Below are 15,651 nucleotides of genomic sequence, written 5' to 3'. Positions count from 1 at the left end.
GAAGTTGTATTACAAAGCTACTGTGATAAAAACTGTATGGTACAGCCAAGCACGATGGCACACGGTTGTAATCCCAGCACTCTGGAAGCTGAGGCAGGAAGACTGTTGCAAGTTCAAGGCCAGCCTGGGCTACATAGTGAAACCCTGTCTAAAAAGAAAGAGCATGCCAGAGATTTAGCTCAATGGTTCTGCCACCTGCCCTGCAAGCTCAAGGTCCTGAGTTCGATACCAAAACAAATTTTTTTAAAGTTATTATATTGTATACTTTAAATGTGTGCTATTCCTTTTAGTCAACTATACCTCAATAAAGCAGTTAAAAATATTCTAAAGGCAAAAAATATATAAAAATAAAACTATGAAAAGGCAAAAAGAAAATTCGAAAGAGCTGGGTCCAGTGCTACATGCCTGTAATACCAGCTACTTGGGAGGCTGAGGCAGCAGGATCTCAAATTTGAAGCCAGCCTGGATAACTTATTGAGATCCTGTCTCAAAACAAAAAAAAATAAAAAGGGTTCAGGGTGTAGTGCAATGCTACAGTGATTGCCTAGCTTGTGTGAGGGCCTGGGTTCAATCCCCATTAACACACACGTAATTCCAGGGGACTGCTGAAAACTACTGGTCATGGAATTGGTTCTATATTGTTTAAAATAGTGGATTTTGTAATCATTCATTGCATATTATTTTCACTAATGAATTGTTTTCACTTGGGGAAAAAACCATAATTTCACCAAAAAATGTTTCAAGGGCCAGGGATTTAGCTCAGTGGTTCTGCCACCTGCCTCACAAGCACAAGGACCCGAATTTGATCCCCAGTACCAAAAACAAAAAAACAAAAAAAGTTTCAAACGTTCTCATACGAAGTAAAGTTCAAGTAATTTACTCCTAATTTTCTCTTTTTTTTTTGAGACAGGGTCTCACTATGTAGCCCAGGCTGGGCTCAAATTGGCTGCAATCCTCCTGCCTCAGCCTCCAGAGCGCTGGTACTGTAGGCATGCCGGCTGTTGTGCTTTTCGTGCCAAAGTTTTCACTGATTTAGCAGCATAAGTAGCTGCAGATTTTGGAGCCTGTTTTTTTATTCTTTTTTTTTGTGCCTGTTTTCATATACTTCATTATGCTTCGGATGACGCTGTAAGGAAGAAACAGGTTGGGAGGAGGGAGGGAAGGGGGAGGGCATCTGGTTTCACAACAAATTTTCTCTTGTGGGAGTGACAGGAAGTTGTTTAAGGGAAAAACCTGCTGATAGAAATGAGATCAGTCTTCAAAAGCAAACTCTCATTAGGACGTGAGTGAGATTTGGGTGGTAGGGGGGATACAGTGTGGGATTGTCACCCTCTTGGGCGTGTGTGTGGTACTGGGGATTGAACCCAGGGCCTTCACACTGAGGTACATCCCACCCCTTTTTAATTTTCATTTGGAGACAGGGTCTAAGTTATTGCCTTATCCAAGTTGGGCTCAAACTTCGATGCCCGGTACCAAAAAAAAAAAAAGAAAAAAAAATTGCATTATTTTGGGCCAGGGACTTAGCTCGGTGGTTCCGGTCCCTGCCTCGCAAGCGCAAGGTCCAGAGTTCGATCCCCAGTACAAACAAAACAAAACAAGATGGGCTCAAACTTGTGACCCCCACCTCAGCCTTCCACAGAACTGGCATATGGGCCTGTGCTACCGTACCTGGCTTTGTACATGGCTTTAATAATTCTTCAGGTCTTCTTCTATTGGTCTTTTCATTGAGTTCTTGTTTGTTTTTCTGAAGCAAGATCTCACTATGTGGTACAGGCAGGCCTTGAACTCTGAATCTTTCTGCCTCTGGTGGGTCTATAGGTGTGTGACTACACTGTGCCTGGCTCTTCATTGGGTTCTTAAGCATAGGCAGAAATACTGAAGGAGGTTTTGGGCTCTGTTTTGTTTTTTTTTGTTTTTATACTAGGAATGGAACCCAGAGCCTTTGCACTGTTACATCCCAATTTTATTTTTTTACGCATAGGAAAAATTTATTGGGAGAAAGAAAGCTTCTGCCTAAGAGAGACAGAAGGGGGACCAATATGTTTTGTTTGGTTTTTTTGAGACAGGGTCTTCTGATGTAATTCACCCTGGCCTTGAACTCACCATGCAGCCCAGGCTGGCCTCAAATCTATGGCAATTCTCCTGCCTCAGCCTCTGGGGTGCTAGGATTACAGGTGTTCAGCACCACACCCAGCTTCTCAATATGTTTTACAATTGGTTTTATTTTGAGACAGGGTCTTGCTAAGTCACAGACAGCTTGAGCTTGTGATCCTCCTGCCTCAGCCTCCTAAACTGCTGGGATTTCAGGAGTGTACCACCACATCTGGCTTGTGGGATTTTTGTTTTAATGCTTTGTTGATGTGGGGGACTGAACCCAGGCCCTAAGTGTGGGCTGCAGCACTGAGCTAGGCCCCCAAACCGGAAGCAGTTTTTGACATCAGAGACAGCACATAGACCTGTACCAGGGACCCAATGACCAGCCTGCTCCCCCAAACACCTCTGATGGTGTGTTTGAAAACATGCTGTTGTGTGGACCCGAAGCTCAACTTGATGCTAAATTTTCTTGGTGGATCTCCTGTGGCCAGTCTTTCTGGAGGAGGAAGTGTGAGAAGTACAAGTTCGGCCTGCTACGATGGCAGCACATATTTGTTTTTGAGAAATCACAAACTGTTTTTGTGAGAAAATTAACCCTCTCTGGGAAACGGTGCCACTGCAGGGTTCCCCGGGGGACAGCAGTGAGCAGACACCTGTGCCCAACCTCGAGGAGGAGACTGGCAGAGCTTCGGAAACCAACAGGGTTGAGGAGGGAAACAGCAGCTGCCTGCGATTTGAAGGTGGCTCCCAACCCCAGGGCAGAAAACCTTAAAGACTCGAATTAGAGCCCAGAGTGGGAAGTCCAGGAAGGAATTGTATGCTTAGCACATAATAGGCACTCAGTAAGAGCTGGGCTTGGCGATCTCATCTGTAATCCTAGCATTTGGGAAGCTGAGGCTGAGGATCTCTGTGTGTTTGAGGCCAACCTGAACTACACAGGGAGACCCTGTCTAAAATAAACAAGTAGGCACTCAATAAATGTGTGTGTAATGAATGAGCTTTGTAATATTCTGAGCTCTAAGTAACATATCCAAAGTGTTTGGATAGCTCCTAGGGATAATTAACAACATAACCACTTTTCTGAAACAAACCAACTAACCAACCAACCCTCAAAAAGTAACTTCTAGGGCGGGGGATTTAGCTCAGTGGTTCTGCCGCCTGCCTCAAAAGCGCAAGGACCCAAGTTCGATCCTCGGTACCAAAAAAACCCCCCCAAAACCCCAAAAAAGTAACTTCTAGAAGGGACAAGGAAAAAAATGGAAACAAAGCTTTTGTAAATAAGGAGGGAAAGAGGAGTTGAAGAGAGGGGAGGGAAATGGGAAAAAAAGAAGCAAGATATATCATGTACAGGTACAAATTCTCTATGATGAATGTTATCATTTTGTGTCTAAAATGTACCAATAAGCCGGGCATTTAGCTCAGTGGTTTTGCTGCCTGCTGTGCAAGCACAAGGTCCTGAGTTTGATCCCCGGTACCAAAAAAAAAAAAAAAAAATCTACTTGGGGCCGGGGATTTAGTTCAGTGGTTTTGCCTACTGTTGCGCAAGCGCAAGGACCCTAGTTCAATCCCTGGTACCAAAAAAAAAAGAAGTGATGACTAAAATGTACCAATAAAAAAAATGAATTAAAAAAAAGGTAAATTCTAGCCTTTGCAAGGCCCTGGGTTCAATTCCAGGCACCAGAAAAATAAAATACACAAACAGTAACAAAGTGTGGCTCAGGGTACAATGCACGTTTACCATGCATGAGGCCCGGGTTTGATCTCTAGCACTGCAAAACAAAACAAACAACAGACAATGTAACTCCCTAGTCTGTACTAGGATTCTTTTTTTTTTTTTTTTTTTGGTACCAGGGATCAAACTCAGGACCTTGTGCCTGCACAGCAGGCAGCAAAACCACTGAGCTAAATCCCCAGCCCTAGGATTCTTTATCAATCCAGGAGTGAGATGCATGAATCCGAAAAAGGGCCTGTATTTTTTTCTTGTACTGGGGTTTGAACTGAGGGCTTTCCCACTGAGCTACAGTCTCGTCCTTTATTATTATTATTATTATTATTATTATTTTTTTCAGGTACTGTGAATTGAACTCAGGGCTTACCAGGTAGGTGTGGTGCAGCTGAGGTACATCCGCAGCCCCTTTATTTTTAATTTTTGAGACAGGGTCTCCCTATGTAGTTCAGGCTGGCCTCCAACTCACAACAATCCTCCTGCCTCAGCCTCCTGAGTGCTGGGATTACAGGCATGTGCCACCACACCTGGCTATTTTTACTTTTTGAGTTAGGGTCTGGATAAATTGCCTGGGCTGGGATGAACTCTAGATCCTCTTGACTCAGTTTCCCAAGTTCAGGGAGTGGGCCTTCATGACTGCTGAGCTTGTATTCTTATTACCCTCTTCTCCTTAAACTGTTTCAGATAGAATAGAGAATACTAAAATAATAGAATGCAGTTCTTGGTTTTGTTTTGTTTTTTTGGTACTGGGGATCGAACTTGGGACCTTGTGCTTGTGACGAAGGCGGCAGAACCACTGAATTAAATCCCTGGCCCTTGCAGTTCTTGTTTGGGCTCTTGTGTTGCTGGGAATCCAACCCAGAGCCTGAAGAGTGCCAGGTGTATTGTCTCCCACTGAGGTACATCCTCAACCCCTTACAGTACATTAAAAAAAAATAAGAACATGAACATTTTCATAGCCTGGAAAATCAACACAGAGCAAGCAGCTGGGAATCCAATGGGCACTGGCAATGTCTTCCTCAGTGTTCGGGTTTGTACTGTTGCCTTGAAATCCTTGACCTTGTAACCCTTTCTGAATGGTGACAGGCTGCTGATTGTGAAGAGCTTTGTCAAGAATTTCCCAAGAACCGAATAAAATCTCTCAGAATGGGTAGATTTGTGATAGTATTTGTACTACTCATTGATACATTTTGAGATGTGCTGACTTTAATCATTCTCAAATGGGCTTTCTTTTCTTTCCTTGTCTTTAAACTCCTGGGAATGGAACCCAGGGCCTGGCACAGAAGCTGCGCACGCCGGCCTGAAGGTTTTAACAGCATTTTTAAGCTCTTATCCTAAGTGACATCTAAACGGCCCTTTCCACTCACATCCCCGAGACAAAGGGAGGTCAGAGGAAATCTTCTTCCACAGGGGGCCGTGGTGATGGGCAGTGGTTCCATGTGTACCCTGGGGCCGCCTGCCTGCTGAAGCCCTTCCTCTTCCAAGCTCTGAAACCTTGGGCACATAATTTAGCTTCTCCTCCAACACCCAAAATGAGAATTCGAGTATCTTCACCATGGAGTTAGGCTAAGGATGATTGCTGATTGCTCTCAACCGTGCCTGGCACCAAATGAAAACTGTAATGTTTCCTAAGTAGTCAAAATTTAAGACCAAGTGTTTTGCAAATATATTATTTCCTTTTTCTTTTTTTTGGCACTGGGTATTGAACCCAGGGCCTTCACTTTGAGCCATATCCCCAGGCCTTTTTTATTTTTTGATACACTAAGTTGTCCAGTCAGACTCGAACTTTCAATACTCCTGCTCAGCCTCCCAGAGTGCTAGGATAACAAGCATACACCACCATGCCCAGCTTACTGTTTCTGTGGGTTTTTTGTTTGTTGTTTTTTTGGTTCCCAGGATCAAACTAGGGACCTTCTGTTTGCGAGGCAGGCGGCACCACTGAGCTAAGCTGGGGAGCCCCCAGCTTACTGTTTCTAAAAGGGATAAAGCCCAGAAAAACTAACATTTGTGTATACCTTCAAAGAAAATGATAAACTCAGAAAACAAATGTATGCTAGCCAGTGGTTCCCAAGGTGTCAATGGACTACTAATAATGAATTAGGCACAAAATATCCCACCGCTAAACTACTGCTTCTGTCAATTCTCTACTAACTTGTACTGAATCTGGGATTGGGTATTTATTTGGCATCTAGTGTCAATATTCCTAAAGTTTCTTTTTTTTTCTTCGTGGTGGTGCTAGAGGTGGAACCCTGGCCTTCTGCGTGCTAGGTAAGCACTGTGCCATTGAATTATACCCCTAGCCCAAGCTTCTTGAATTTTTAATGGAGATTCCAATTATTTGTGCAAACCGAGGCACTTAGTTGCCAGTTAAATATAACTGGGATAATTTTTGCCTTTCAGCCTGAGTATCTTTGTGCTTGTGTGCCAAATACTCTAGCAAAAAAAATTTAATTGAAATCAAATATTTATTGACTACTTGCTCTGTGCATATTGTATTCAAGAGGAGGAAGGAAGAGAAAGCAAGCCGCTTAGGCGGCCAGCATTCCAAATGTTCATCTTTTGAAAACACTGATGGCGAAGGAACAGACGTGTGCCACCGTGCTACAGCATCACGGAGACAAGTGGCCTGGGTGGGTGGCCTCCCGCTTGAGGCCCTCCGAGAGGGCCAGGCACATTTCCAGTAACAGCCTCATTTCCCCCCAGCTCCCTGGGGAGGAGGGCGGGAGCGCTGCCGATGGCGTGGGCTGACATCACAGGCTCCGGACTGTGGAGAGCGAGGGCCGCCGGCCCACCTCGCCCGCGGGCTGACGCAGGCACCCCTAGTTCCCGGCTGGGCCTCGCGAGCCGCCCTAATATGGCCCGGAGCGCTTGTCTTCCCCCTGCTCATGGGGAGGAGGCAGGAACCGAGGTTTAAGTCAGACACAATGTGAAGGCGAGTAAATGCGGACTGGGGTTCGCTCCTGGGCCAGTTGCAAGCCGGCGCCGCAGAAGCGCCAGCTTTGGGTCATCAGTCTTTGAACAAAACCCAGCCACCCCCGTGTCCCCGGGACGCGTTGGGCTCCCTTTCTTGCTGTCCCTCAACCTTCTGCAGCCCTGGGTCGGCCCCGCAGCTCCCACCCGTTAGGAGCGGGCGGCGCCCAGGGGGTCGGGGCGGGCGTCTCCTCGAGACCTGGGTGGTGAGGCGCCCCGGTCCCGGTCCCGGTGAGGGAACCTGCGGGGGATGCTGCTGCTAGGCGTGTCCGGGCTGCGCTCATGTGATGGAGCGAGGGAGCGACGGGGAGGGGGAGGAGGGCAGGGCGGGGAGGAGGCGAAGAGGTGGTGGCTTTTTTTTTCTTTTAAGGAGTTTGCAGCGAGCGCGTCTCTCGCATTCGCATCTCGGCGCGTTCTCGGGAGGACGCGGCGGGGAGGCGCTCCTGGCACTCGGCGAGCGCGCGTCCTCTCGGTTTTGGGGAAGGCGTCGCCACTGCGAGCCATGGGCGCTGCGAGCTCCAGCAGGCAGCGCGGCCCCGAGCAGGCGCCGGCGGGGGGTGATCCTCCGGCTGAGCCCGAGCCCCGCAGCGGCCTCTCGGAGGAGGCGGCCCCCGACCCGGCCGGAGACCCGGCCATCGACCCCGCGGACCCCGCCACGAAGGTAGGCTCTCGCGCGGGGCCACCTGCTCTGGGGAGGGAGGGGTCCCCCTGATTTCCGCGGCAGAACTTCAGTGCGTCCAGCCCGGCTGCAAACTCGGGAGCGCAAACCCCTCGTGAGGCTTTGCAGGGTCTTCCGCGCTGGGGTGGGGCCGGTGGGGTGGCTCTTGGCTTTGTCGTGGGTCCCCAGGGGAGGCGACTGCGCCATCCGCAGGAGTAAACCCGCCCCCGCCCTCTGCCGCGGAGCCTTGCCCCGCTCTCTCCCGCCCGAGCCACCCAGCCCCGGGCGATGAGCTGCTCCGGGCATCGCGGAGAAGCGACCGTCCGCTAGGCAGCGGGGTCCCGGCGCCCCAGACCCAAGATGCCGGGAGGCGGCGCTGGGGCCGGACCCTCGTCCTCGGTGCCTGCTCGTCTGGAGCGCAGAGATGGGTGCCCAGGGCTCCTGCGGCAGCGGCTCCTGGATGCAGCGATCCTGGGGTGGAGCTCGCTGTGTGCGAGCCAGGGAGAACCTGGGCAGACGCTGCGTTTCCAAAAGGGGCGGACGAAAGGTTTCACCAAGTAGCCGGAGCCCTGCGCTCGCTTCCGCTCAGTTCCAGTTCCCGGCCGGTGGACGCAGCTGGATAAACAAATGCTGGGGGCGGGGAAGGGGGGCGTCCTTGGAAACCCTCGGAGGATGCGAAGGCGTCGGAGAGCTTTGCCTCTACTGTTTTCCGGGGAGGTGGTGCAGAAACTCCGGGAGAGACTGCACTCGCTACCTTCGGGCGTCCAGACTGGGGTGCTTCATCGGGACCGCCCGATCTTTGTGCTTTAGATCTGTTTTCCAGCGTCTCTGTTCTTTAGAAGGATATGGTTGACCATACTAAAAAACAACCCTTGTGTAGAACTTGAGGATGGGGGGTAATAAGGACCTCGAAGAGTTGTCTGATTGTAGACATTTAAGATGTGAGAGGGAAAAAAAGATCTAGGTAAATTTCACAGGTCTGTGACCGCATTGCCTTGACCTCATTGCCTTACTCTTCTCTTTGGGCAGAGAAACTGCTGGGGGTTTTTGCTTCTGTTTTTGTTTTGAGAGGAGATGGAGGGCTCACACTGTAGTCTAGCTGGCCTCCAACTCATCCTCCTGCCTCAGTCTCCTGAGTGTGATGGGGTTACAAGAGTGAGCCACCACGCCCTGCTAGAATTGCATCTTGAACTTGCTCAATGAGTTTTCCAGACATTTGGGGGAGATTTAGTCTATCATATATCATTTCCTGCTCCTTCAGTGGAGTGACCATTAATTACAGGTGGTTAGGATATTTTTCATACCTAATACCTTATATTTGTATCATGTATATTCTGTCTGTTTAGCAAATCCAATTTCCTTTTTTCTGCTAATTTTATTTAGGATGCTGAGGACGGAAGCCAGGGCCTTGGGCCTGATGCTAAGCATACCTTGCCCGAGCTCTGCTCCTTTTCTGCTAGATTTATTTAATTATTTTTGAGACAGGGTCTTGGTATGTAGTTCACGCCGGCCTTGAGCTCACTATGTAGTCCAGGCTGGCCTCGTACGTGGCAATCCTTCTGCCTCAGTTTCCTAAGTGCTGGGATTACAGGCATGTGCTATCTGCTATCTGCTAATTTGAGTTCCCAGTTACCAAGAGCCCTTCCTGTGAATGTAGTTAAACTTTTTAGAATATGTATATATATATATATATATATATTTTTTTTTTTGGTACTGGGGATCGAACTTGGGTCCTTGTGCTTTTGAGGCAGGCAGCAAAACCACTGAGCTAAATCCCTGGCCCTGTACTTAAACTTTTGATTGCTCCAGCTCAGCCTTTCAATGCACTGAGGCAGAAGTCTTGGTTTTATCTATGCTGCATTTCAGTAAAATGGCTGGAGTTCCTGGTCAACCTTTTACAATCTTTTATGTAAATTATGAGGGTGGGTAGGAAATGGCTTGATCAATTACACATTTGCCAGGCTTAATTTTGAGACTTGTCCATTTGGGTCATGGGTGGGGGCCGGAAGATGAGCCCCCTTTATTCCTCCATTGTGTTTTGTTTTTTTGAGACTGGCTCTCATTGTGTAGTTCAGGTTGCCCTTGAACTCACTATGTAGCTGTGGGTGGTTCTCCTGCCTCAGCCTCCTGTGTGGTGGGACCACAGGCTTGCACCACTGCTCAGCACCATTCCCTGGTTTTTAAACATTTGTCTCTGAAGAAGGATATTTTCCATTCAGGTGATAGCAGAGGGTGGCCTTGACCCATGACAAACTGACGCATGGCTCTGGTGAATCTTGGTCACGGACCCTCTCTCACCTTTCTCTTTTTCTCAGTTGGATCAGTGACTTCAAAGCTCTCCACGGAACTGTGATCACTGACAAGAGGGTGAGGCGAGTGGCCCGCAGGTGCGGGGATGGGGACTCTTGTCATTTGTTCTGTTTCACAATCTGAGCCATGAGTCACCAAAACACACAGAAACCGAAGAATCCATTGGCAGACTGGCAGATAAAAGGATGTGTCTGGCATTAAGATGGATGAGGCCACCTATATTTTATAATTGTTCCCACAGTTTAAGCTATTGTAATTCTTCTAGCTGTCCTTTGTTTATGAAATGGGAGTGGAGAATGACCTGGCTTTTTTTTTTTTTTTTTTTTTTTTGCTGTCCTGGAGGTTGAACTCAGGATCCTGGAATGGTAGACCAGCCCTCTACCACTGAGCCACATCCCTATCACTTTTAAAAACCATTTTATTTTGATACAGAGTCTTGCTAAATTGCCTAGCTGACCTTGAACCTATGATCCTCCTGCCTCAGCCTCCCATGCAGCTGGGATTACAGATGTGAAATGACTGTGCCAGACAACACTTCCTTCTGTGAAGCAGAATCAGTTTTCTGATGAGCTAAGCGGAGGAGGTTGGCTTTGCAGACACAAAAAGGGCGAGGAAACCAGAAGCAGAACAAAAAGGACAGGTTGTTCCAAAGTTAATGTGGAATGGACTTCCTTATGTCGGCCACACTGGTCTTGTTTGCGGATTTGGCTAATAATTCTCTTTTGGTTTCTGGGAAGGTCAGCTAAACACTTAGTTTCAGCTTCCCGGCATGGAACTTGATCAAGAGTGACTCCATTTTGGCTCCATCACTGGGCCTGTGTGGAGCTCGGTCGGGTCCCCTATAGATTGTAGTGGGAGTGAGGATTGCAGAGCCCTGAGTGTCGGGCTTCACAGCTTTTAAGCTAATAGGTGTGTGAGAAGATGGAGATTTCCACTTGTAGTGCTTCCCTCTAAGAAGAACAGGCCTCGAATATACATCCATTTGGTGGTGGTTTCTATGCCTTTATAGCTTTAAGCTGGTAAGAGCACTCTAGTGTGACCTCTCTGGGCAGTTAACAAAATGGAAGAAAAAGGTTTTGCCTCAGGAGCTGGACGTGTAGCTTGGAGGTAGAGCATGTGCTAAGCCTGGGAGGCCCTGGGTTCCACCCCATGCTGTGCTTACGTGCTGTGTTCAGAGACACTGTGAAGTTGCTTCTTTTTCTTTCTCTTCTCAGCTTTAAAACATTCAGTGCTTAGGACCCTAGTGCAAGAAAAAGCAGACTGAATAATACTCACCCTTGACCTCTCTCAGCCACTGCAGTCATTTGTGGGGTACAAGTGGGAATTCAGCATTCATCATTCTGAGAAAAATACAGTCAGTTCCTTTAGCTCTTCAAAAAAATCTAAATTTCATTGAACCCAATTCTTGGAACTCTATAATCTAACAAACAAAAATTGTCTTTTAGCCTGGTATGGTGGTGCATGCCTACAATCCCAGCTACTGTGGAGGCTGAGGCAGGAGGATTACAAATTCCAGGCCAGGGCCTGGGATTTTAGCTCAGCGGTTCTGTCGCCTGCCTCAAAAGCGCAAGGTCCTGAGTTCAATCTCTGGTACCAAAAAAAAAAAATTATTAGATTTACAAGGGAAAATAAATATATCGCTACAGTGAGAGAATTTAATATTCTTCCCTCCACACTTTATAAATCAAACAAACAAATTCCAGGTCAGCCTGGGCAATTGAGTAAGATTCTGTCTCAAAATGAATGAAGAAAGGGCTGGGGATGTAGCTCGGTGAGAAGGTTCTGGGTTCAATTCCCATTATGGCAAACATTTTTAAAAAACAGAAGAGCTAGGGGAAGGGAGAGGCATTACAACTTATTAATGTTTGAACTTATTGTCAATAATTCTCTTTTGATTTTTTTTTTGAGACAGGGTCTCATTGTGTAGACCTGGCTGACCTTGAACTCACTATGTAGCCCAGGCCGGTGTCAAATTTGTGATCCTCCTGCCTCAGCCTCCTGGGTGCTGGGATTACCGGGGTGTTCCACCATGTCCAGCTAGTATTTCTTTTTCTTTCTTTTTTTTAGAGTAGGAAAATTTATTGGGGAATGGGAATGAGGAATAAGAATGGGGAATAAGAATAGCTCCTGGGAGGTAGGAGGGGTTTACCCTCCAGCTAGTAATTCTTGAAAAATCCATGTTAGTAATTATTTGACTTTGGGCCAAACCTAGATTTTAGGCTATATTCCTGCAAATCCAAACCCTATTAGAAAATGCAAGGGTAGAATTTTGTCACTGTAACCTTTTCATTTCTCATTTATTAATACAAGTATTAGAGTGTTAGGGTGATGATATGTGTAGTTAGTAATAAATTTCTCACATATTCATATCCCAGCAAAAATTTAAGAAGGCCTTGCATAACAGGATTCATTTGTTTGTTTTGTTTTTGAGACAGGGTCTCACTATGTAGTTCAGGCTGGCCTTGAACTCACTATATAGCCGTAGCCCAGGTTGGCCTCTTGGCACTGCCTCAGCCTCTTGAGTGCTGGGATCACAGGGGTGCCCTGCTGTGCTTGACAATAACAGGATTCATTTAATGTCACCCCCTCCCATACTGGGAATCAAATTCAAGACCTTGTTCTTGCCAGGCAGATGCTGCACCCCTGAGCTATATCCCCAGGCTGAATTCATTTAATGTTTACCTTTGAATTTTTATAAGTTTTCTGCCTGATGTGGTGGTAGAGGTCTCTAATTCCAGCTCTTGGGAAGGCTGAGGCACAAGTCTGAAATTACAGCACCCTGGGAGGCTGAGGCAGGCGGACTGCAAGTGTGAGCCCAGCCTGGGCAATTTAGTGGTCAGTGGGACCCTGTCTCAAAATCATAATCAAAATTCAAAACAAAGCAAAACAAAAGCCTGGAGAAGTAGCTCAGTGCAAAGCCCTGGGCTCGTCTCCTTGTTCCCACCCCACCCCATTTTTTTTTTTTTGGTGGGATTGAACCCAGGGCTTTGAGCCCACCCTCCACCATGGAGCTGCACATCCTTACCTGTCTTTCATTTTACTTGTTTGGACAGTGACCTACTTCATCAGCTGTCAGTCTTATAAATTTTCCTCTGGGAACAATCTAAAATCATGCAGTCACCAGAAATTTCTTCCTCCTTCTGATCCATGAAATGGCAGGGTCCACTGACTCTGCAGCAGAAATGCACCCCTGGGTAGGGATGGGCCATAGGCCCTCTTCTGTTCTTCCCACCTCTCTGGAAATTCGGGCTTCCAGGGAAACCTAGTCCTTCCTGGGCACTGTTGTTAGACTCCTCTTAATCAAATGCTTTTGTCTTCCTAAGCTAAGGAAGATGTTTTTTAAAAGAGGGGAGGGCCGGGGATTTAGCTCAGTGGTTTTGCTGCCTGCTGGGCAAGCGCAAGGACCCAAGTTGATCCTGATCCCCGGTACCAAAAACATAAATAAATAAAAGGGGAATCCTGAGCTGGGTGTGGTGGTGCACACCTGTAATCCCAGCACTCCCAACACTGGGAGGCTGAGGCAGTAGCATTGGCAGGAGTTCAAGGTCAGTCTGAACTGCACAGTGAGCCCCTGTCTCGAGCCCCTGCAGCTTCATTCTGCGTAACCTTACTATCACTTTGAATGAAATGTCAGTTTTAGAGATCAGAGTAGGGTGTGGTGGTGCATACTTGTAATCCCAGCCCTGAGGAGGCTGAGGCAGGAGGATGGCAAGATTGAGCCCAGCCTGGAGAGAACTTGGTAACTTTGTGAGACTTTGAATCAAAATGGAAGGGAGAGGAGGGGGGCTGTAGCTGTAGCTCATTGTGAAGGCCTTGGGTTCAATCCCCAGCCTCTCTCTCTCTCTCTCTCTCTGTCTCTCTCTCTCTCTCTTTCACACACACACACACACACACACACACACACACACACGCGCACACACACACGTCCCATTGAGGTTCCTCTAGGGAGAATCCGGGTAATTCCAGTGTCTACCCCAGGCTCTGGGATGGAGATCTTCCTATAGAAACTGGTTGGGGTCACAGGTGGTGCTGACCCCGGGTGCTGTCCCAGGAGTGCAGGGGCCAGTGGTACCACACTTCAGCCCCGAGGGAGGCCTTGGGTTCTGTTTGCCACCAAACCTGTCACAGCTGCTCTCTGCTGACCAAATCACGGAGGCTTGGTGTTGTGCTGCCTGCTTATTTAGACCTTCAGTGCATTACAGAGTAATTATTTTATGTCTAGAGAGAGAGATCCAGGTTTTTCATGTAGGTTTACCTTTTGGGTAAGCATCACGGATCAAATAGTCCTTCTGTTAAAACTCAGTTCATATATGCATAAATTATCTGATTTTCTTTTTTACTATACAAAATTTCCTGCTTTAATTTATTTGTACAATAAATTAAAAGCATTCCAGAAGAGTCTAAATATCTGGTCAACTGTAATACCAAACCTAGTCTAAAATACTTTCATATTCTGGGCTGGGGATGTAGCTCAGTGGCAGAGTGTTTGTGTAGAATTCATGAGGCCCTGGACCCTCAATACTGAAAAAAAAATTCATATGCTACACATCTCAGGCGTCTCACGGCTGTGGTGAGTTCATGGGTGCAGAAGTATACGGTTGGGAGCAGATGTTGTGAAATTCATTGGTTTGCTTGGCATCTAATAACATTATGCACTAAAGATAGTAAAGTTGGTCCCAGCACTCTGGGAGGCTGAGCCTGGAGAATCACAAGTTCGAGCCCAGCATGGGTAACTTAGTGAGTCCTCATCTCAAAGTAGAAAATAAGAAAAGGCCTGGGGGGCTGGGGATTTAGCTCAGTGGTTCCTCTGCCTGCCTCAAAAGCGCAAGGACCTGAGTTCAATCCCCGGTACCAAAAAAAAAAATAAGAAAAGGCCTGGGGATGTAGCTCACTGCTAAGGCCTCGGGTTCAATCCCTAGTAGTGCAAAAAAAAAAAGTCAGGTGGCTCTTTCACGGACACTTACAGTTATACCAAATGAAAGGCAGTGGCTTTGTGCTCGGGAGATAGAGAAAGGAAAGTGCAGAGCATTGGTTGCTCCCCGGCACTCCTCATACCTGAGGTGGGGTTCATCAGGCCTCAGCCAATGCATAGACCACAACCAAGATGCCAGGAGGTGTGGATGGCCCTGATCAGAGTGAGGCAAGAGTATTTTGGCAAGTGTTCCAGTCAGATGAAACCAGTTAGGAGGCTGGAAAGTACCAGGCTATGCCACAGAGCTGAATGTTTTTGAGAGAATGACGAAAAGAGAAATCAAGTTGCAGCACTCGGGCGAGAACTGCATAGACAATAGGGAGCCACGGAAGGTTCTGCTGCTGAGCCGGGCAGAGGTGCAGATGGTCCAGTGTTGCGGAGACGTCAGAAGGATTCTTCAGCGGCGAGGTCAGAGCAGAGGCTCTGGCGTGGCGGCTTGGGGTCACCCTGGGAGGTCAGTGTGAGGATGAGCAAGGGGAGCCCAAAGGACAGTTGCAACCCGGAGCGTTGACAAGGGATCAGGTGAAGCCGCAGGCGGATCGCCGGACCGGGACCGCTGCAAGTCCAGAGCCCGATGTTGGCCGTGTCCCTTCTGTTCGCAGGTAGAGACCCCGGGATTCTGCGACCGTCTTTCAAAGGCGACATTTCGTCTCTGCAGTGCTTCTGCCTCCAGTTCTGCGCTTTGGTTGGTGGCTGAGAAGATGTGTGATGGTTTGCTCTGGCTTTGATTTCTTGCTGTGCTGACCCAATGCAGCTCTTGGGTTTTGCTTTTACCACAGTGATCAGTTTTCTGTGGTCTAAACACCATCCTCATTCCATAAGACAAGCTTCCACATGTCCTGGATACCATATTTCCCTAAAATAAGACTCGGTCTCATATTAATTTTCACCAGAAGATGCAGTAGGGTTATTACATTCAAG

General features: G+C 47.6%; 1 protein-coding gene across 2 annotated transcripts in view; it reads left to right on the top strand.

Annotated features, from left to right (window-relative positions):
- The first annotated feature begins 6,566 nt into the window (after positions 1-6,566).
- The window catches only part of Akap12 (A-kinase anchoring protein 12), an 87,853-nt gene continuing 78,768 nt past the window's right edge, over positions 6,567-15,651 (top strand). Inside the window, exon 1 of one of the 2 annotated variants that reach the window (XM_087193448.1) lies at positions 6,567-6,752. Coding sequence is in view for 1 of the 2 variants with exons in the window: in XM_004856878.3 (XP_004856935.2) it covers positions 7,293-7,451 (159 nt within the window). In the remaining variant the exon portion in view is untranslated. Of the gene's footprint in view, positions 6,753-7,144; positions 7,452-15,651 lie in introns of those variants that run through there. The other variant, XM_004856878.3, reaches the window with a different exon arrangement.

Source organism: Heterocephalus glaber, unplaced genomic scaffold, assembly GCF_053883595.1.
Source record: "Heterocephalus glaber isolate CG9 unplaced genomic scaffold, H.glaber_assembly_v1.0 deba00001593, whole genome shotgun sequence".
NCBI lineage: Eukaryota > Metazoa > Chordata > Mammalia > Rodentia > Bathyergidae > Heterocephalus > Heterocephalus glaber.
The sequence above is the reverse complement of the archived record's forward strand: the minus strand, read 5'-3'. Positions and strand labels throughout refer to the sequence as shown.